This window comes from Hyperolius riggenbachi, chromosome 10 (assembly GCF_040937935.1).
Source record: "Hyperolius riggenbachi isolate aHypRig1 chromosome 10, aHypRig1.pri, whole genome shotgun sequence".
NCBI lineage: Eukaryota > Metazoa > Chordata > Amphibia > Anura > Hyperoliidae > Hyperolius > Hyperolius riggenbachi.
In genome coordinates this window covers 70,048,148-70,072,023 of record NC_090655.1, presented here as the reverse complement: position 1 = coordinate 70,072,023, position 23,876 = coordinate 70,048,148, and the positions used below count along the sequence as shown (strand labels likewise).

The 23,876-nt window shown below is 40.6% G+C and overlaps 1 protein-coding gene across 3 annotated transcripts in view; it reads right to left on the bottom strand.

Moving 5' to 3' along the window:
• Nucleotides 1-1,808: 1,808 nt before the first annotated feature.
• LOC137536099 (ATP-dependent translocase ABCB1-like) overlaps nucleotides 1,809-23,876 on the bottom strand; it is an 89,457-nt gene continuing 67,389 nt past the window's right edge. For all 3 annotated transcript variants that reach the window (XM_068258135.1, XM_068258134.1, XM_068258136.1), the window contains exons 21-29: nucleotides 20,582-20,665; nucleotides 19,118-19,321; nucleotides 15,954-16,054; nucleotides 14,142-14,282; nucleotides 12,350-12,506; nucleotides 9,764-9,961; nucleotides 7,862-8,068; nucleotides 6,354-6,500; nucleotides 1,809-4,530 (exon numbers count right to left, since the gene is read on the bottom strand). In XM_068258135.1, coding sequence (XP_068114236.1) covers nucleotides 4,333-4,530; nucleotides 6,354-6,500; nucleotides 7,862-8,068; nucleotides 9,764-9,961; nucleotides 12,350-12,506; nucleotides 14,142-14,282; nucleotides 15,954-16,054; nucleotides 19,118-19,321; nucleotides 20,582-20,665 — 1,437 coding nt within the window. In that variant the 3' untranslated portion in view covers nucleotides 1,809-4,332. The remainder of the gene's footprint in view (nucleotides 4,531-6,353; nucleotides 6,501-7,861; nucleotides 8,069-9,763; nucleotides 9,962-12,349; nucleotides 12,507-14,141; nucleotides 14,283-15,953; nucleotides 16,055-19,117; nucleotides 19,322-20,581; nucleotides 20,666-23,876) is intronic.

Sequence of the window (23,876 nt, the reverse complement as noted above, 5' to 3'; positions counted from 1 at the left end):
CTATACAATAGTTATACAAAAACACAAAAGTCTATTTACAATTGCCTTTTCTACACAATACATGTTATTAAATAAAACATAGGAATTTACAATATTAAAACAGGAGTTTAAGATATCACCATGTGCAATTTGCAAGGAGAATTCCACCCTGGACTGTTTGTAGTGCCCCTTTGAAGCTGCTAGGCTTAACCAGTATCTACATTTTATATCTCACAAGGGGCTTAATTCACTAAGACAAATAGCATGCCTTATGAAAGTTAACACACCTTATCAGAGTAGCATAGTGAGCGCTACAAACCTGCAGGGGCTCAGGGCAGGACGAGAGGAGTTGCCAATTAGCAGGCATAAGTTTGTAGCGCTCGCTATGCTACTCTGATAAGGCGTGTTATCTCTGATAAGGCATGCTATTTGTCTAAGTGAATTAAGCCCAACGCCTTTACAGGAGGAGCACTTAATTTCACTGACAATTCAATCATTGTAAATCCAGTAAAAGTAGTCTCACTGCTCCTGCAAGAGTGAGATGCCACAAAAAACACAATCACAAGTCACATGACAGGAGTGTGCTTCACCAACTACGGGCCGCTCCGTACTGCGCCCTCTCCGGCACACTTGCGCGTGCGCAGTACAAAGCCAGGAGCGCGAGTGCTTACGAAGTTTGCCGAAGTCTCCCGTGGCGGGAAATTCGAACCAGAGAACCTGCGGGGGAATGAGGAGACCGGCAGGAGAACGGGAAGGCTCTAGAGGACCCAGAGCCTTCCCTCTCTTTAGGTGAGTATCTGTTTTTTTATTTTAATACTCACTTCAGTACAGAAAAACAGAAAAAAAAGAATCTTATGCTGGGAATACACCATGCGTTTTTCCAGTAGAAAATCAAGTGGTGAATTGAGCGGCAAAATCAATCGAACTGAGAATCGAGCGGAAAAAAAATGCATTGTGTATTCCCAGCATTAGGGAACAAAGGAAGCAACAACAGTTTTGCAGCCAAGTTAGATTTGAATGGTGGAAGAACACCCCAATAGAATACACTTAAGTACAAAAAAGTCAAAAGACAATGAGGCTGATTAAATATGACAAAGTGCAAAAGACACAAATGTGCAAATGGCAGGAAGCCAAGGAAAGCAATGATATTCTGCTTTATATAAATTCCTGCTAGGTACAACAAAGAGGGTGAGTGCTCATCTCCCATCTCTAAACCTATGTACACACTTTAAGTGATTGTCACCTGAAATGAACATTTTAAAAGGCAGTTTTGAAATGAGTGTTATGTAGCCATACAGCACAGCTCCTAGCCAAGCAGTGAGTTCTTCTCTATGGTAAAGGGAGAAGGGAGACACGAGGACACGAGGGCTGCAGACTGCTGTGAGAAGTCTATTGGAAATTCCGACAACTAAAGTAGTGGTTGAATGAAACTCCGAGAGAAGACAACTGCTTGGCACTACTGATAAGTGTTTATTGCCATCAATTTGATAAGTAACAGTCCATAACAAACATTCAAATAGGCATGTAGGTTGTTACATATCGTGAAGGGCAGGTGGGGGTGTCGAGTGTAGCAGTGGGCGCTGCTGGGTGCATGGCTTGATGACCGTTTCACTTGAATAAGCTTCTTCTGAAGCCTATAGTGCACTGTGAGCCCCAGAAGAAGCTTTTTCAAGTGAAACGGTCGTCAGGCCGTGCACCCAGCAGCGCCCATTGCTACAACTGACTCCCCCAACTGCCCTTCACAATAAGTGACAACCTTCATGCCTATTTGATTGTTTGTTATGGACTGTTACTTATCACAATTGATGGCAATAAACACTTATCAGTAGTGTCAAGCAGTTGTCTGTTCTCTGATTTTCATCCATTGCATGTTTTTGCTTTGAGCACACTGAGCGTCATCTGAAGTGCACTATTTATCTTGTGATATCCACTCTGCAGCCAGTTTACTGTGTGCCTGACAAACTTCTCTTGTTGCTAAAGTAGTGGTTGGGCAAGAGTGATCTGACCCACCAAAGGGGAGGCGAACAACACCAGAGCACAACTATACATTAGGGAGGATCAATGAGATGCAAATATTTCTGAATTTATGCAAACGTATGCATTTTTATGCAAATATATGCAGTTTGAAAACCCAGGTTTAAATGAATTGGTCCATTTTGAAACTGCACATATTTACATACAAATATGCATACATTTGCATAAACTCAGAAATATTTTCTTCTCATTGATAAATCCCTACTATACATAATCTAGATTTTAATCGAATACAATCAAAATCATTTTGGACAATAAAAATCTGGAGTGTGTAAGTATCTGTACATTCTCACTGTGTGGTGGGTACATTTGATTGCAATCACACAACCACTATTTCAGTAATCATTTAGCAATCCTGGCTGTGGTCTGGTCAGACTCAGATGAGCGTTGGAGGCTTTTTCTACCTATTGGAAGACAGTTTTTAACAGAGATGGGACAAGCCCCAAATTTCCTTGAATCTGAATTTGAAACCAAAAAAATTCTCAAATCTTGAATCTCTAATCTCTCAAATCCTGTACATAACACTTGAGTGATGTGTGTAGAAATAGTAGCTAGACTTAGAATATACTATGTTTGTTTAGTCTAACTACTCTTCTTTCATGGATCACACAATTCTTATGTACACAATTCAAGAGATTTTAGAGATTTAAAAGATTTGAGACATTCAAAAGAATCGAGAATCTTTTTGGATTCGGGATTTGAGGATATTTGGTATTCGTCCCATCTGTAGCTTTTAATAAACACAGATCAGGATCTCCGCTATTCTGCGGCCATAGAGAAGCCTAGTAAATTAGGCTTTTGAGATAAGGAGGCAGTTTGCTGCAATATTACTAGTGTTCTAGATCAACCAACAGCCTCTCTCAAGTGAGTGTCATAGCGGCACCACTCACTCTTAGAGCCCCAAGCACCCCACCCCCATTCCTCTAAACAGAGGGTGAGCAACCCACTTAGGGTTGATATTTATGCAAAGAGTGGCATAATGAGGCTTTATGGACTGAAATTAACAGTTTTTACTACATTATTAGCAACACTGTCACTCATTCAGAATGAAAATGACCATACTTCACTCTGATACAAAGTGCAAGCTTTCTCTCAAAGTAAACAAATAAGGAGACTAAAAGGGGAGGGGACTAAAAGAAATCACACACCAAAAAATTAAATTTAAAAAATGTATGTAAATCCTGGTCATCTGTTTCAGTTAGATGGACTAGGCAGATTGTCAATAAAGCTAGTTACACATTCAAAAAGTGGCACAATTATTAGTTTAAAGTACACCTTTTACTTTCTCACATGGAAGTGACTAAAGTAAACTTGAGTTTTTAAAGGCAGAGAACATGTTTGGTACAGCTTGGCTACACGTCTCATATCAAGCCCTCAACAACTATCTACATACATGGATGGGCTAAAAAGTGAAGACAGAAAATCGTGACGCTATAGTTAACTGAACTTCTACATTTATTAATCTTCCCTTTCAGACCTGAAAAGATAAGGTGGCGACAACGGTTGGTTTAGTTAAACATAGCTAAATAGAGCTCCATCATTCTCCACTCCCGCTTATTAGCAACAGCTGCTTAATTTTAAATTAGGAGAAAATATGAGGTTTACTTAGTGTGTTTAAGGTTACGTTTCCATTTGTGCGATTTTTCAGTGAACTTTCATGATGAAGATTTGCATTAGTGCAAAAAACAATGATTGTAAATGGGATAGTTTCCATTTCATGCAAATGTTTTTTTACATGCAATTGTATGCAAGCAAAAAAACTGACAGCCTGCTGCATTTTTCTGCTTTTCATATGCAATTTTTCTGCATACAATGCGATTCTTCCCATGCGTTTTTTTTACCAGAATAAGAAAATTGTCATGTAATCACTAGGCAGAGCATGTAAATTAGGGCCACTGCGAAAATTCGCACAAAAAGGCGTATCAAATATTTTGTGTTTTTTTCAATCTCAGAAAATCTGCATACAAGTTTCCAAATGCGAAAATGCAACATGCTACAGTGGAAACCTAGCCGTAGAAAGTGAAAGGTTTAAGACACTGTGTGTACGTGTATGTGTGCGTACAACTATCACCAGTACATGTTTAAGTATACTCCACTATATCTGATCACTGTTTTCAGAGCAGCACCAGCCTGGGTATGAAGCCAAAGTAGTTACCCACAGCACCATCAGCAAGGACATCTCCTGGATTTATGGGCGGGGTACCCAAGTGTTCATTGCTTGTTCGCAGCAAATTTAAATGTTTCCCCCTTGACCTGGAAAACCATTTAATTTAGTGCATAACATGCTAGTAAGTAAGCACAAAACGGTGAAGACCTCTATCAATTAGAGACCTGAGTATTTACAAGAGCGTAATAGGCTCCTTGTTTGGCCAGCAGCTGGGGGTGAGTGCCTTGCTCGATGACCCTTCCATTCTGGATGACGGCGATGATGTCAGCGTTCTGTACTGTCGTGAGTCGATGTGCGATCACCACACACGTTCTGCCCTGTCTGGCATCATCCAGAGCCTTTTGTACAACCTGCGGAGGGTACGACAGACAGTTCATTACATTATCCGGCTCAATCTAGTGGAACAATTGAAAGTTGGCCCTTGACAACATTTTTTTCAGCAAAATGTAATTGTAGAAAAGCACAATTTCTAGTTATTTAATACTTTCGGCATCTTCTAAATTGTGTGCCTGTTCATTAGTGAAATAGAAGAATGTTTCATAAGAGTAAAAGATAACATTAAAATGAGAGCCAAGTAATATATTCAGCCAGAAGAAGCAGAACATTGACTACATTGTCAGGCTTGCACACAGAATGACATATTGCTAGAGAACTCCAGGCAAATTCAGTTATTACAGTATGAAGTAATAGCAGCACTGAACCAGAAATCAGTTAAAAGGGAACTTTATTGCAAAAACTCAATCAGACAGTAGCCAAGACCCCCTTTCCCATGGGAAATCTTTACCTGTTCTATAATAGTTCATCAGGGACATCTGCATGGATGATATTGTGGTGAAACCCCTCCCACAGTGTGATGCCATGGCCATGACAGTTTCCTGTCTGTGAACCTCGTTGCATTATGGGAAATAAAGTCTGCTGCCAACTGCCAAGCAAGCAGTATCTCCCTCTGTACATATATTGCCAAGCAAGCAGTATCTCCCTCTGTACACACACACACACACACACACACACACACACACACACACACACACACATACATATATATATATATATATATATATATATATATATATATATATATATATATATACCAACCTTTTCACCTATCACATTGTTAGTGGGTGTGTTTATAGATAAGGACAGCTAGTGCTGTCCATTTTTTTTCATGCCTGCCAGCAGTAAATGTGGTGACCTACAGTCTCTTGGTGGATCGAACAACATGAATGAATTACATGGTAAGTATCAATCATTTATTGATCTAGGTTCTATTTTTTAACTTCTTAATTTGCAATGTCTTGGATTATTTTTCCCCTACTATTATCTTTTGGTAAAGTTCCTCTTGAAGGTGAAAACTATGGCATAGGTTTTCCATGTACAATAACAGTAGTCAATTATACAGTATTCAATAGGGCCTGACAATGTCTCTTTAAATCTGCCCTATGGATCCATGTAACTGTATTTTATTCCATCCAATCAGTGACACTGAGTGTCACTAAATATCAATCTCTATTGCCACCAATTGGGTAAAAGCAGTACAGATATCAGGAGCATAACTATAAATCATGGTGCCCCACAACCAAACTTTGATGGGACCCTTCTTCCTCTATCATTACCACTCCCACAACCCATTCATGTTTAGGGATGGCCCTAATTAGTAGAACTTGTGGAGAAGCATGTGATCAGTTTGATCAGCTGATAGATTTGTCAGGTCCTGATTTGCTGTGATGACTTCCTGGTTTAACACATGATCAGGACCAGCAAATCAGAACATTACAAAACTATCAGCTGATAAAACTGATCGCATGCTTCTCCATGAGTTCTGCTAAGTAGGGCCATCCCTATTTGTGTTGACCTCCCAGGGTCAAAAAGCTAGTGCAGCAAACATAGCCTCCCAACCCTTCCACATAACCTTCATCTAGGGCCATAGAAGGAACAAGAAAAAACGATTTCAGCCTGTATGTATATATTTTATAATATAAACATTTGCCCCTAAAGCATCACCAGCACTTTATAGACGTGTCATCCATTTAACAATACATGTTCAGGTCCACTTTAAGAGACCCATCAGCACATGACGGTTGTTGCCTGATCTAGGCAGGTTTGGTCATATGTGCCACAATTGTGGTGTAAAAGGCTAACGAGAAACAGCACAAGGTGGTCCAACCAGACTTACCTTCTCGCTTTCTGTGTCGAGAGCAGATGTTGCCTCATCCAGCAGCAGCACCTTTGGCTTTCGTATTAAGGCTCGGGCAATGGCGATTCTCTGCTTCTGTCCTCCTGATAGCTGAGCTCCTTTATCACCCACACGTGTGTCATATTTCTGAAATACAGGAGACATGTAATTATGTTTATACTATACGATTCAAAGTGTACATTTCCTGAATAAATAAACATCTGATGACAATCCTATGATACTGATTCAATTAGGTTGGAAACCTTGGAGAACAGATCCAGCAAACCTTTATTACTACTCAGAGTCATGGGTTTTCATAATGTGTAGATCAAGGCTGTCCAACTCCAATCAAATCCTCAAGGGTCATAGACATAGCCATGCGTGTGTTTTAGGAGGGACTAATAAAGGGAGAAATGGGGGGTGGCGAGGGTGGGGCTTTACAAGCGTTAATAACTATATTTTTTTTATTGTAATTTTTCTGTAAATTACTTTTTGGTCTAGATGGCGCTACAACCACTATCCTGGGTTACCAGGAAGTGTTCTATTTTTTCTTTTTTTTTTACTTTACTTTAACTTTTTACTTTCCTTATTATGAGTAAACATGGCTCCTGATTGGAGTCATTTTCATGAATTACCAGGCACTTTGATTGGCTCGGGGAACACATGCTCCCCTTCACCAATCCCTGACGTGTAAATCATACCACAAAAGACCCCCAGGAACGCACCTGCGGCTGATTGACAGGACGTACTAGTATGTCCTGTTTGTGTTAGTGAGGCAGAATCTGGATGTACCGATAGATCCAGATTGCAGTAACAAGTGCATTTGAGCTGTATCATAAAAATGTGAGGACCTTGGCCCTTGAGGACTGGAGTTGAACATTACTGGTGTACATGAATGTTTAAGCTCTCCAAAGACTTTGCATTTGCTATTTAGTGTTATTCTATGGAGCAGTTAGACTGACTGGCAGCAGGAACATGGCCATGGTCTGAGCACAGTAATTTCTGGCATCCTGCAGGGTGAGCAGGTGGGCTTTAGTGATCAGGGGCCCATTTTAAGACCAGTTAGATATACTTACTGTAAGTATAAGTACACTAACACTTAAAGGCACCTACAGCCATAAGGTGAGAGTGTCTATAAATTCCCCAAAGCTTCTGGCATCGTAGTTCTGTTTAGGACAAGTGGATCATCAGCTAAGTTGGACACCCCACCCCAGTCATCCCCATACATTGGCACTGCTTGGGTATAGTTTCCAAACCACTTGAAACACTTGGCCAAGGCAAACCCTGCAGTCAGCAACATTGCCAGTTGATTTACAGCATTTAGGGTTTCTATATTATGCCAACATGTACCTCCACCCCATAGTGTCTTGTTCATATGTCTTAACTTATGAAGTAGTCTTTTCACCTTCTTTGCTACCATTAACTGTCAATCAAGCTGGATGAAAATTCCACGAGAAAACATTCTTGTAAATCTTCTATAATATATTTTGTTTTTCCTATATACTTACATCAGGTAGGTTTTCAATGAAGGTGTGGATATTTGCAGCCTTTGCAGCTTCTACGATTTCTTCAGGGGCTACTTGTCTGCTCAGATCTCCATACTGGATATTCTCCGCTATACTGCAGTCAAACAACATGGGCTCCTGAGACACAATTCCCATCTGCGATCTCAGCCACTTCAGATTCAGCGACTGCGTATCCATTCCATCTGCCAGCTGAAAATGAAGGAACAGAAAGCTCAATCAGAAGTATTCACTACAACATTGCTGTACTACTTAACAGATTCTTGTGGCAGTTTAACAGTGATTTGCTGCCAAAAATGAGTCAAATGCATGTGTACCATCTCAACAAAATAAGCAGAAATGCAGACATCAAATCAACAAACGTTAATTCCGGTGATACCTTTAATGACCGACTGTACATGGTTTATTGCAAGCTTGCAAAAAGTAAAGTTTCTTCTTCAGGCATTATACAGAACTGTATCAGAACCATGCAATAATTGAAAGCTTGCAATAAACCATGTGCAGTCATTAAAGGTATCACCGGAATCAACATTTGTTGGTTTGATGTCTGCATTTCTGCCCCCCGACTAACACCGGACCACACTTCACTTGCTTCAAAATAAACCGCTTATTCAAGGGTATAACTGCTAATCATGATTTGGTCCCCAATGTCCAATGCCCCATCTATACTTCAACTGTTTGGACCTCTATTGCATTGGGTCTCGTGTGTCATGGATCATACAACAAATGTGTCCACCATGAATGATTCCCTCCAATAACAGTGTGGCCACATGACTCCAGCCACCCATAGTAAGTGAGGGAACAACATCTGCTCTAGAGGCGCGCCCCTGTATTGGAGGATGATATGTTGTGTCTGCCACCCCCTTCCCCCGTGGCTGCAGTGGTTGCTCTCCCAGTAGTTATGCCACTGCCTCTATTCGGTATGAGTAATGAGTTGGCTTTCTGATAGAAGTAACAGCAATATAGGTAGGCTCTTTGGACTATTGCCACTCGCATGTGCAGCCAGACACCATAGGTTTCTTTGTTCAGCCTTTTTCCTCATGTAGGGGTTTCAGAGCCCTGTGCCAGATGGCTAGCAGGATCTTTACTGCACTATACTATTATACCGTATAACTACAATTATGAACAATACCCAATACCTTTTCCTGAAGAAGTGAACATTGCATCACGAAATATGTCAAGAGTGTTTCTGGAATTGTCAAATATATGTAATTTGATATATGATCATGGGTTGGGTAGCCGAGAGGTGAAAAATTGCAGCTCTAAAGCCCACCTTTCTGTGAATATTTGCAGGTGCAATACATCTGTACATGTTTGCATTTTTTTTTCAATATTATGGTAGTGCAAGAATTTGTATATCTCTAAGGATACCTATGTTTCAAGTTTTAACTGATTTAAAAGAGTATGGTTGATAACTCTTTTTCTACTTTGATAACAGCAAGATCAATATAGTTTGCCAGCACTGATAGGATGAGAAGAGCAGCAACATTATGCAACTGATTTCGTTTTACATCTGTCAGACCAGCAAAAAATGATCTCTGGCTGAGATTTTTGTTCCTAGCAAGAAGGCAGATTTTACTGATCAGATCTTATATAAAGCGGACCTGAACTCAGAACTCCCTCTCTGCTCTAAAAGATAAGCAACAGCATAATAACCTTTAAAGAAAATACATTTTTATGTTACAAATTAGCTGCTCTGCTGAGGCAGCCAGCTGACACACTTGAGAAATCAAATTACATTTGTGATTACTCACAGATGAGGCCTAATTAGACAGGCTAAACTCTCTAAATACACACAGGGTGCATTTCTCTATGTTTTCCTTCTGCCCTGTGCAAGATTTCAGATCCACTTTAAAGTCATGGTGCCAGTCCCAAACATTTTCTTACCACTCTTCCGTCCACGGGATCATAGAACCTCTCTAGCAGCTGAATTGAAGTACTTTTTCCACATCCGCTGCTCCCCACCAGTGCAAGCGTCTGTCCTTTGGAGACTTTGATATTCAGCCCTTGAAGAACCTGGACTTTTGGTCTTGTTGGGTAGACAAATCTGACCTCCTGGAACTCGAGATTTCCTTCAAATGCACTCTACAATACAGAAACACATGCATTTACTGTGACAAAGCTTCTTCCACAATGCCCCTCAGATCTTGCTCCTGAGGACTGCAGTGAAGCGGTGCAGGTGCGAGATCTGAGGGGCAGAGAAGGAGGTAATAGTATACAAGGGCAGGCCAGATGGGGTAAAGAGGCATGTTTGCACTACCGCTCTGATAGTCTTGGAGACAGGGATAGCTGACCAATCCCAGCAGGCTTTGTATACAACAACCAGCCAATCGCAGGTAAGGTACATCGCTTGCTATGATTGGCTGGTTGTTGTATACTGGGTACCACATACAGTACAGTACCAGTATCTGTGCCTGTTTATATAGTATAGCACCAGTACATACAGTGCAGTATACAAATACGTCTTATACACCCTGTCGTCTTATGCGCTGGAAAATGCAATAGTATTAACTAGACATTATTTTATTATTTTTCATTTACCTGACTAATCTTAACAGACGGTAATCTGTAGCAGACATTATGAACTGAAATTATGACTCTTAAGCTGGCCACTAACGGTCCAATTTCTAGCGAAAAATCGTTCGAGCGATCAGAAATTCTGATCGGACGAAAAATCGTTCACTACACCATCAACTAACCAATCATTGCTTCCTATCTATCACGACCACCAAGAAAATCCAAATTTTCGTTCGAAAATTCATTCGGGCGACATTTATTTCACTCGTTCATAATTGATTGTGTCCATCAATGGAGATTATTTACATACAATCCGATCAGAATTTCTGATCGCTCGAACGATTTTTCGCTAGAAATTGGACCATTAGTGTCCAGCTTTACTCTTATATCTATGCAGTATCTTTGGTCAGGTGCCTGCACTTTTAGCCTCCAGTGCAATACGGACATTATGTTTATCATTCCTGAAGCCTAAAAGGTGACCACTAACTGTCCAATTTCTAGCGAAAAATCGTTCGAGCGATCAGAAATTCTGATCGGACGAAAAATCGTTCACTACACCATCAACTAACCAATCTTTGCTTCCTATCTATCACGACCACCAAGAAAATCCACATTTTCATTCGACGAAAATTCATTCGGGCGACATTTTTTTCACTTGTTCATAATCGATTGAGTCCACCAATGGAGATTATTTACAACCAATCCGATCAGAATTTCTGATCGCTCAAACGATTTTTCGCTAGAAATTGGACCGTTAGTGGCCAGCTTTAGCAAGTAGCCGCAAGGAGTGCAACACACATTATTAGTGCTGAGCACACATATTGCATAATCGTAATTTCGCAATGACGATGCAAAATTGTACTGAGAAATTTCAGGTAAACTCATAATTCCTTTCGTTTTGTAAATGTGATCAGGAATTGTAATTTCGCAATTTTGTGTAATTTTTACATAATTTTGTGCCGAATTTAGGGGTTAATAGCAATATAGCAATAACCCTCATACATGCTATCGTCACCAAAATTGCTATGTATGTTAAGGGGACTAGTACCTGGAGGAGGTAAGTCCACCACTGTCTCCCCCAAGTTTTAGCTACTTTTATCCTTTTGGCACCTCTGTTCATTTCTACTTTCCTGCCAGTTTTGATTGGGCCAGTTCCAACCTACATGCATTTGCTTGCAAGCTTCTTTGAATCTCATTGACCATCTTCAGTAGTTGTTCATCTTTCTGCCACATCTCTTTAACATGAAGCTTATCATACCTTTTTGTTAGAGGTGCAACCTTAAATCATTTTAATGCCTCCTTAATATTTATACCACTTTTCCCTTTTCTCTTTGGTGACCCCCACAGCCTGGGATTTCCTGCACTAGTGGTCTTAAAAGAAGTGAGGCCATCATGATTCCTCAACCCAAAAGTTTAGCCACAACAACAATGCTAGAGGGTGATCAACACCCTAAAAAAGAAGAACACCGAAATAACGGGAGCCCAAATGGTGCAGTACATCACAAGTTCAATGGCAAATGTAGAAAAAAGTTGTGGTTCTCAAAAAGGAACGTTGAACAATAGTTCTTGGCTCTAGATACATCTCTGGCACTGTATTTGACCTGAGGAAGTGGGCTTTAGACCCCCAAAACGCATTGCCTGTGCATAATTAAACTTCATATATGTATGAATGTGTCATTACTGAGGTAAGACTCCTCTCCCTTTATTATTTTCGCTATTTTAACACAGTTTTATCTTTCATTGAGCGCCTCTTCCCCCCCTTGAGGCACATCAACAACACCTAATCTGAAATATGGATCTCGGTATTGGAGAGAGGTGAAGTAGTTGTGTGCCCCCACAGTTCTGGGCCCTCCTGTGGTTGCAAGGTCTGCTCTCCCTTTAGTTACTCCCCTCACTGTTTGTAAAATAAAAAAAAGACACCTAGGTCATCATGATACACATGTGCTACTGTCTTACCAATTTTTCCCCATTTTCACTGTAGCTGTCAATGGCTGGCCTCCTCTCCAAAAGCTTCATAATTCTCTGAGCGGATACCTTGGCTTTTCCAAAGTCAGGTGCAAGAGTTGAAGTCTGTCCAACATTCATGGCAGCAAAAATAACTGCAGAGAACACTCTGTGATAACAAAGCAATACATACAGTGATGAGCGTGCACATATTTATGGAGCAATTACTTTTCTCTATGGAAAAGAACATATTCTGTTTCAGAGTTCTGTATGACTATGATTTAGAACGTCTTCGCTCTCGAGCGACTTTTGATCTAGCACATGCAGGTAGTTTTACCGGAGCCTCCATAACAAAATAAGACAATTAAGTTAATTTATGCTGAAGAGCCACACAAACAGAACACTCTTCTGAATAAAGATAATGGAACATTTCATGTGGCAAAACGAGTTTTACAGTGAAAGGTTTACAAGCCGCATGTGCCTTTGACTAAACGTACATAGGTAAGTAAGTATATGTAGGGAATATAGGTGCAAGATGCAAACAAACAACAATAAACATTGTTGAATGCTGAATATTGTGTTAGAAGAATGCTTTCCTAGTCAAAAGCTGCAAAACCCATTGTGCTGGGACAATCCCAGTGGAATGACTTGTAATGCACTAATGCAAAATCTGTTATTGAAGTTTGGATGTAAATATAATGAAATACTACAATTTAAAGGACCACTATTGCGTAAAATTGTAAAACTTAAAATACACAGAGAGAGCATACATGGTATTTTGGCGCATTGTGCTTTTTGGCGCAGGGTCACCCTGCTGCTGCACAAATTCGGGGAGATGGAGGGGGAGGGGGTGTTAAACTGTACCAGAAACATTTTAAAGATTTGACACTAAAGATTTGATACTTACCCGGGGCTTCCTCTAGCCCCATAAGCTCGCCTGAGTCCCATGCCGTCCTCCCGCCGTCTGCCGTTCAGCTGTAAACAGCCCCAGTAACTGGCTCAGTTTGGTCAAGTCTGGGTCTTCTGCATATGCACAGACCTCCGCCCTTAGGCCAAGCATGTTGGGGCTCCCCTTCCATGTGCAAGAGCCCCCCTCCATGTCTATGTGCAGCCCCCTTCTTCCATGCGTAACATCCATGTACTGTAATCCCTCTCTTTCATCAACAGCTCCCTTGGGAATCAGTTTCCCTTTTTCTTGTGTTGCTCCCCATTTTTAGCCTCCTATTTCATATGTAGTAACCCCTCTTTTATTTTCAGGCACCTACTTTGGCTGCTGCCCAAGGCCTGGGCCTTTGTGGCCTATCCAGAAATCCTTCCCTGCCCCAAGTAAAAATATTCTGAACTCTAATCCCTTTTATATGTCACTAACTGTCTGATTCTTACCTTCTAATCACTGTCTCATATCATTCTTAGTGACGTGAGATAAGGATTAGGGTGTACGTGTCTGAGGTCAGTGATATGAGGCAGGGATTAGACTGTAAGCTCCTGAGGTTAGTGATCTGAGGAGGGGGGCTGCCACTCCCACATAAGGCGCCTGTAGGCACGTGCCTACAGTGCCGTATGGAAAATCCAGCCCTGCTGCAGATTGTTCTGATCTCTAAAACATTTTAACACCCTTCCAATCCTCCAATCCTGCATAACAGCCCAGTAGCACTAATGTACAACTTTTACCACCCACTCGGTCCATTGCTCAGCTACATTTGTACAATGGAGACCAGCTGCAGCAGAACGCTGCAAGCAGATGCACAGCTTGAGAAATACAGTAGGACTGAAATCATCATCATCTGTGAAATAGAGTACTTACATGAACACGTTCTCAAATGTGGAGTAGCAATGTGCGATCAGCCAGGCTCCAAATCGGAATACAGCTGCATTCACAAAGAAGTTTATTGACTGGGATAGACCATAAGTAAAGCCATAGAGGGGGGCTTTAGCCAAAGCATCCCTGAAGAAGAGAATTAGAAGGCATATCAGATATCAGTTGGCAGTTCTCACTATCCATTATCTACATATTCTTATCAGCCAAAACATGACAAGGCTCACTGCATGAATTCGGAGCACAGGAATTGCCGATAGTAAAAGTATTGGTAATTTAATATTACAGTAATATATAATAATATTTTACTATAGACAAACCCGGCACCCATATCCACTTGAATCCTTCCCCTGGTGCATAAAACTAACCCCCACCGCCACACACTAATAACATACTACTAATGCGTAACACTAATCCCCCTCCTAGTGATTGAACTAACTCTCCCACCTAATGCATGAAATGAATCCCCCCTCCTAGTGCCTAAAACACCCCTCACCCAATTCCTAAAACTAATACCTCCTCCTAGTGCCTAAAACACCCCTCACCCAATGCCTAAAACGAATCCCCCCTCCTATTGCCTAAAACACCACTCACCCAATGCCTAAAACTAATCCCCCCTCCTAGTGCCTAAAACATCCCTCGCCCAATGCCTAAAACGAATCCCCCCTCCTAGTGCCTAAAACACAGCTCACCCAATGCCTAAAACTATTCCCCTCTCCTAGTGCCTAAAACACCGCTCACCCAATGCCTAAAACGAATCCCCCCTCCTAGTGCCTAAAATACTCCTCACCCAATGCCTAAAACTAATCCCCCCTTCTATTTCCTAAAACACTCCTCACCCAATACCTAAAACGAATCCCCCCTCCTAGTGCCTAAAACACCGCTCACCCAATGCCTAAAACTAATCCCCCCTTCTATTGCCTAAAACACTCCTCACCCAATGCCTAAAACTAATCCCCCCTCCTAGTGCCTAAAACACCACTCACCCAATGCCTAAAACTAATCCCCCCTCTTAGTGCCTAAAACACCCCTCACCCAACGCCTAAAACGAATCCCCCCTCCTAGTGCCTAAAACACTGCTCACCCAATGCCTAAAACTAATCCCCCTCTTAGCGCCACTGCCTACAACTAAAACCACTTCCTAAACTTAATGCCTGAAACTAATTTCCCTCAACTAGTGCCTAAAACTAGTCGCTATGCTTCCAAAAACTCCATAGGAGCCCTGGGGACCACAATAAAGTTGAAGGGGAGACCTGGTAGAGCCCAGAAGCTGGCTGGGGAGGCTGGGGTTTTTTTGGCAGAGAGTAAGGTTCAGAGAGCCAACCCCATTGCCCATTGCAACTATGACTGGCCCTGTCACTTCCACTTTATTAGCTTTGTTTGTTAAAGACAGGAGGTTAAGAAATAGTATTTTTTCGCTGCTGGTGAATTGGGCGAAGGGTGAGCCGAATGCCCTGCTGCCACTAAAATTTCTTTGCTGCGTTAAATACTATTCCTCAGCCAAGTCATAGCAACTCTGAGGGAGAAGTAATGTGGGGTTCAGCAATCACTGGAACCCTGAATTACTTGTGTGTGGGCAGCAGATTATAGCATTGGTGCTACAGCCGCGCCAAACTCAGGTGCTACGCGGCCGGTGCTGTGCGCCCTGAAGGAAGAGTGGCATTAGTCTAAGATGCCACTAGCTTCATGGCAGTGAGTGGAAGAAATGTCACCATTTTGCCTTTCATATGAGCATAGCTGCATGTCATACATAAAGGAAGAAATTTAATGAAATATATACAAAAGGAATATATCACTTACTTGTATGGACCGCTTAAGCTTAAACTGTATCTTTCAAAAAATGCATCTTCTCTTGTTAAGGACACCACTGTTCTTATATTTTCCACACATTCTGTTGAAATCTGCCGAGACAGTACAAATTTTAGATGATGAGTATGCTTGATAGCCAAATAAACATAATCTATAAATAAAAGTGGTTAGTTTGTAGTGTCATGATATAAACAGATCACAAACAATCAAAGCAACATGGTTGTAGGTCCTCTAAAGTCATAGCTAGTGATGATCATGTCTAGGAGAACTCATGGTGAAGCATGTGATTTGTTTGATCAGCCAGCAGATTTGCAGAGCTTTGATTTGCTGTGATCACATCTGGATTTAGCACATGATCATGACTAGAAATTCAGAGACTTACATATCTATCACCTGACGACCAAACTGATCACATGCTTCTCCATGAGTTCTCCTAGGCATGTCCATCACTAGCATAGCATAACATAACATAGCCTGACACAACAAAAATGCTGACTGCAATCTATTAACAGCAGCTGATGAGCTGAATTAAACACTTTGATCTAGCTATACAAGCACAGGAAAATAGAGCAGTGTATTTCTTCAGAAACTATATGTGGAATAAAGACTTTCATTGTGTGCTGTGCAAGAGTTTGGTTCCTCTTTAAAACATGTAATGTGTTATCATAAGACATCATAACCTCTCAAGCAATGCTATGAACTTATTTATTTTATTTATTTATTGTATATATAAAGTGCCAACATATTACGCAGCCCATGTTCAGGCATTTCAACAAAACTTATTAAAACAGGATGTAGAAAATGCTTCAAGAACCAATTTACTCCTTATTTTACAATTTCACAACATACAAACTCTTTAAATCATCTTCATCTCTATCATCCACAAGAATAAAACACTGCTATGTATATTAACAAAAATAAATTCCTCCCTACTGATATCAATCATAAAACAGAACTTTGCCGAATAAACTAGTCCTATTCGTACATTTGGCAGACAGATGCCTGCAAGTGAAAAAAATAGACCTCCTTGATAATGTTCATTTTTCAATAAATATACTTTATTACAGAGTTAGTTGAGCATATAATGGCAAGATTAAATTATATTCCATCTGCTATGTGATATGTAATATGTGCATTGAAGAGAATTGGCCCTAATTCTGAGTCCTGCAGGACACCACTGCTATTAGTTGTACATCTTGTGTGTGATTACTTTTTTTAAGCAAGTAATATTGAATGCTGGTCTTATATCCATTTTTACAGTTTTTATCACATTACATATGGTTCTTTAACACACATTAAGTGCCCTCATGTTTCAGGACCTTAAAGGCTTTCATTTATTCATAGTGACCTTTTTACTATTAAAAGTTTTTTTCCCCATAAAAGAGGCATATACTAAGATAATAATTAATTAACGTAAAAGGTTTAATTTTAAGTTTGCTATCCCAGGTTAACCCGAGTCAGTGGATCCCTGAACTATTTAAACTTGGCTTTTTAAAAATCCATAGTATAATTGTTCCATCAGCCAAAACTTTTTTTCTCTGTTTTTGCCAGGCCCTCCACCTTCTTTGGTTTCAATTTTAATATTATTTGGACACTTGGTGTACCGACAGATTTGAGATTCTCCTGGCCTCCATCTTCCATCACAAAAAATATGCCTGAGACCTCTGCATGTCTCTTCCATTACATTCTCCACACATAGGGCTTGATTCACTGAGACAAATAGCATGCCTTATCAGAGTTAACACACCTTGTCAGAGTCAACACGACTTATCAGAGTAGCATAGCGAGCGCTACAAACTTATGCCCGCTAATTGGCAATGACAAGAGCTCCACTCTTCCTGCGTTGAGCCCCTGCAGGTCCATTCACTTTAAAGGACATTATCCCCGCACTTTGATTGGCCCAATAGGCTGCCAGTCACTTAAAAGGAAACTTTACAGGCAGCCTATTGGGTCAATCAAAGTGTAAGGATAATGCTACTCTGATAAGGCGTGTTAACTCTAATAAGGCATGTTAACTCTGATAAGACATGCTATTTGTCTTAGTGAATCATTTATGAGTAGCCAAGTAAAGGTTATAGCATGCCTGCCAAACTGAAAGTCTTAGCAGTAAAGATATTGCAAACTAACATCAAACGTGATGAGGCTAGACAACCAATCACAACTACTTCATACTTGGAAGTAGGGTTATTGCAAATTAGCATCAAATGTGGCCAGGCTAAGAAGCCAATCAATCACAACCACTTCATACTTGGAAGTAGGCTTATTGCAAATTAACATCAAACGTAGCCATGCTAAACAACCAATCACAACTACTGCATACTTGGAAGTAGGCTTATTGCAAATTAACATCAAACGTAGCCATGCTAAACAACCAATCACAACTATTTCATACTGGGAAGAAGGGTTATTGCAATTTAACATAAAAAAAATAGTCAGACTAAGCAGCCAATCACAACTACTTCTTACTTGGAGGTAGGGTTATTGCAAACCAATCTCAAATGTGGCCAGACTAAGCAACCAAAGTAATCACAATTACCATACTTCATACTTGCTTCACCATGTGTATTTTGTCTTGCTTGGCTAATCTCTAATATTTAAATACTAGATTGGTTTTTTTTTCAGTTTTTGTCAGTGTTATAGCAGAGAGAATGGAAATATGTTCAAACTCTACTGTACTTTTTATTTTATTAAAATTGATCTTCCTTTCCGAGGCAGAGAAATGAATTAATGGCGAATGACAAAATTCCCAAATTACTGTCCTTGGCATGGACGCCGACTAGAAGAGGCCAGAAGTCATAATTCCCAGATAATTTAATAAGTCTATTTTTTGGGACTGAGTCATTTTAAATCAAGTTGCTTATTTCATAATCATTCGCGGTGATAAAAAGAAAATATGGTATTTCATTTAATGCGCTCTCATGAATCACAATCTAACAACATTTACAAATGCTAGCAAAGGTACGCTCATTTCCCTAATGGAAAGCGCTATTTCCCAAAGGTGTACTTTATGACGCTCATAAATTGTCATTTAAGCTATCCAGGTGTTCAATTATTTCATCATCCCCCTAATTTATTTCATAAGTGAAATATATTGAGAGATGGATTAGCCACCGCAAGTCATTTTCCGTTGCATTTTGACAATTAAGCTGACTTACCCTTCCAGCTTCCTCTAAGGCTTTCTGATCCTTTGCAGCATGGCCAGCCATTGATGTCATCCTAATAGCATTTGCACCAATCAAAAATGGAATACAGGCCAAAATAAGCAGCGTTAGCTGCCAGCCGTGAACAAACGCAATTATGATTGCCGTCAGTAGCGTGCACACAGTCATGGTCAACAAACCCAGCCGACTGCCTGTTGTCTGGAAATGGAAAGAAACAGTCCAGTCGTTATTCTGAGTGAAAGACCCGCTTAAAGGAAAGTCACAAGTGTGAAATCTCTGATGAAGTGGCACAGCCATGGGGAAGAATGCAGGTTACATGAATTGTTCTTATGGAGACACAGGAGCAGACAATAACACAAACAAAAGTGGAGTAAAGCAGTAAGTAGTTAAGTAATTAACCAAAGGAAAATAGAAATACATGCAAAATGTAAAATTTACAAAAGATTCTAACAAATATAAATACTTGATCACTGTACAAATGAATGTGAGGAGAAGTAGCGAGTGTCCCATAAAGAAATAGTTTGTGTGTACATAAGAAAAGAAACACTAAACAGGAGTATAAAGACAGCCCTTTAAACACTTGATGACCGCAGTGTTAAACCCCTCTAAAGACCAGGCCTTTTTGCTTGAAATTGGCCACTGCAGCTTTAAGGCCAAGCTGCAGGGCCGCAGCACTCAGCACACAAGTGACCCCCCCTTTTCTCCCCACCAACAGAGCTCTCTGTTGGTGGGGTTTGATCGCTCCCCCGGTGTTTTTTTTTTTGTAAATAAATATTTATTTTATTATTTTTATAATATATTTCTTTCTTTTTTTTCCCGCTCCCTCCCTCCCTCCCCCCGCCAGCCAATCAGCATGATCGGCTTCAGCCTATGACAGCAGATCACTTCTGCACTAACAGAGGGGACAGCCGTATCACATGGCTGTCCCCAGTACAGCGCTGCTGCAGATCGCAGCGCTGTACAGCCTAATTAGATGGTGGTTTCACCATCTAACTGTCTCCGAGCGGTGATCGCCGCTGGGAGAATGAAGGCGGAGTGGTGCTGCGCCTTCCAAGCTGGAGATGTGTGAGCAGCCTGTGCGCGATCTACTGCTAGCCCCATAGAGAGCCATTCACGCCAATCGGCATGGAGCGGTCCTGGGGCTGCCACCGCGTTCACGCCAATTGTCAAAGTCATTTTTGCATCAAAAATACTATTTTGGATTTTGAGAATTTTTTTCCCCGAAAATAGCTTCCATTTTAATGGTTTTTGTGAAAACATGAAAAGCTGATATTTTACCATTAAAAGCACAAAAATAATAATATTTTTACCGCAACATTTTTTACTGGGAAAATGCAAAAAGAACAATTTTGATTGCAAAAATTTGTGAAAAGCTTTGAAAATCTAATTTAACATTCTTTTCGCAAAAATTCATTTGAAAAAATATTGGCATTTTCGCTCATCACTGGTAACACCTACCCCTTTTACTTGGGAAGCATCTGTTGCAAGTCTGGTTAGCAAAACTCCAACTGCATTCGCATGATCATCAAAGTACCCAATTTCCTGTTAGAAAACACAAAAATGCATCTTTAGTTTGTTGCGGACACTTAACCAGATATAAAAATCATCCTCTCTGATCGAGAAAAGTTACTTCTTTCAATAAATTATTCACTGATAAAAAAAATTGCATAATCTTGCATTAATTTGAAACTATTTGCATCTGATTGATCACCCATACATAAAACATGAGGGTCCTTATCCAATGCACTTTTTCTTCTACTGTACGTTTTCTCCTAGCTCAAGGCTGTCCAACTCCAGTCCTCAAGAGCCGAGGTCCTCACACATTTTTGGCACAGCTCAAATTAACTGATGGGACTGAATCAGGATAGGTGTGGCTCATCAAGTAGAACACATTTCTCAGTCCATCAAACGCCAGCATGGATATGGCCCTTGAGGACTGGCGTTGGACAGCCCTGTCCTAGGTGATATTTTCTCACATTTTCAATAAAATTACTTTTAAGTCACCAGCGACCAACAGAATAATAATTTTGACAGTACTTGTTAACATACTTTTTGGTGCTTTTTTAATTGCTAAGTGCTGAAAAGTTATTTTTAAAAAAAGGATGAAAAATGAACTCCTAGCAGAAAACTTAAAAGAAAAAGAGCCCATGGCCAATATGCAATTAACGTTTTCTCCAGTGTTTTCTCCTAGGAGATCATTTTTTATTTTCTATTTAAAGGGGAACTACAGCCTAAACAAACATATTTAAGTTACATTAGTTTTTTTTTATTAAAATAGATAGGTACTGTATATTCTGGCATATAAGACTACTTTTTATCCCTTGAAAATCATCTGAAAAGTCAGTGGTTGTCTTTTACGGCGGGCGTCATTGTTGCCGGGTGATAAGCCCTATCCTGTTGCCGCCTCTCAGATATCGCTGCTGAGGACTGTAGTAAAGAGGCGCAGGCGCATATGTGTGAGATCTGAGAGGCAGAGAAGGAGGTAAATAGGATACAAGGGTGGGCCAGAAGGGTAAAAGAGGCGTGTTTTATGGGCACAGCACAATCTATTCTTCCATACCGCTCTGATAAACAGGTAGTCATGGAGAGCTGACCAATCCACTTAGGGAGAGGGAGAGCTGACCAATCCAATCAGTCAATTGCCTTTATACTGGGTGCACCACGATGGCGTAGTGGTTAGCTCTCTCGCCTTGCAGCGCTGGGTCCCTGGTTCGAATCCCAGCCAGGGCACTATCTGTAAAGAGTTTGTATGTTCTCTCCGTGTCTGCATGGGTTTCCTCCGGGTACTCCGGTTTCCTCCCACATTCCAAAAACATACGGATAAGTTAATTGGCTCTCCCTAAAAAATTGGCCCAAGACTACAGTACTTACACTACATAATATAGACATATGGCAATGGTAGGGATCAGATTGGGAGCTCCTTTGATGGACAGTTAGTGACAAGACAATATACATATATATATATAGACTGTACAGCGCTGCGTAATATGTCGGCGCTATATAAATACTAAATAATAATAATAATACTGTTATATACTGGGTACCACATACAGTATAGCACCAATATCTGTTCATACATAGCACCAGTATATGATTTTTTAACATTTTTATTTGGTGTGCACTGGAAGAGGGGTAGTCTTATACGGCGAGTATATCACAAACTCTATATTTTAACTGGAAAAGTTGAGGGGTCGTCTTATACGCCGGAATATATGGTAATATAATCTCTTATCAAGAACATGTAAAGAACAGCTGACTCTTGGGTGCATGCTAGGAAATTTTAATATAGAAAAATTGCTGTACAAAAAACCCACACATATTCATATTACTGAAGCACATATGACAAACACCACATAGACAATATTTAAAAACCCTGGAACAGGGTCCAAGAAAATCTTAAAAGACAGGCCAACTACCTTACACCCTCAATATCGTCTCTTAGAGGCTGCAGTCCTCCAAGAGATTGTGCACCAGACTACGACCGGAACAACTTGTATATGGAACACAATTCTATAAATTTCTTGAATTTGAAAGGCACTTGAGATTGGATATGGTACTATTGGACCGTGATATGTACTGAGGTGATGGATAGACTAGGAATTGCGTACATCCAACTCCTCTTATTGCAAAGTGGAATCCATGGCTATCCAGACATGTCTATGATCTTATGGATGACAGGAGATGTCTTGATCAGGTGGACTCAATCGCAGTCATATGCAACATCTGTGTCCATTGGCTAAGTTAGTAGGTTGGACTCAATCGTAGTCCCCAATATCCAATGTCACATAGACAAACTCCGTTAGTACTTCATGCTATGTATCAAGAACAACAGCTCGTGGCAAGAAGCATAGAAGACAAAATGGATCACATATGGCAAAGCAGAGATGTGGAATCATGCAGACATGATGAAAAGCTGGCAATGAATATCCTTTAGCAAAGCAATGGTGACAAAAGGCACTCAATGATGTTGGTAAATAGCGTTCAAAGATGTTAATGCAGAGCTCACGCACTACTGCCAGTTAGTGTCTACATGCAGTCTGGTTAGATGTAGCCGAGTATAGCCAGCAGCAAAGTTGTAAAGTTCACAGTTCATAGTTACCATATCCCTATGATACGGATTCCCAAAGGAGATAAGTTCCGGATGGTCCAGGTGCCTGGTTAGAGGGTGTGATGGATGGCGTCAGACGCTATTGTATCTGACATGTTTCGCCGTCTGCTCCGTTTGGTGCTTACAACGTTTAGATGCTAATCTCCGAAGAGGCCGTTAGAGCAGACGGCGAAACATGTCAGATACAATAGCGTCTGACGCCATCCATCACACCCTCTAACCAGGCACCTGGACCATCCGGAACTTATCTCCTTTGGGAATCCGTATCATAGGGATATGGTAACTATGAACTGTGAACTTTACAACTTTGCTGCTGGCTATACTCGGCTACATCTAACCAGACTGCATGTAGACACTAACTGGCAGTAGTGCGTGAGCTCTGCATTAACATCTTTGAACGCTATTTACCAACATCATTGAGTGCCTTTTGTCACCATTGCTTTGCTAAAGGATATTCATTGCCAGCTTTTCATCATGTCTGCATGATTCCACATCTCTGCTTTGCCATATGTGATCCATTTTGTCTTCTATGCTTCTTGCCACGAGCTGTTGTTCTTGATACATAGCATGAAGTACTAACAGAGTTTGTCTATGTGACATTGGATATTGGGGACTGTGATTGAGTCCAACCTACTAACTTAGCCA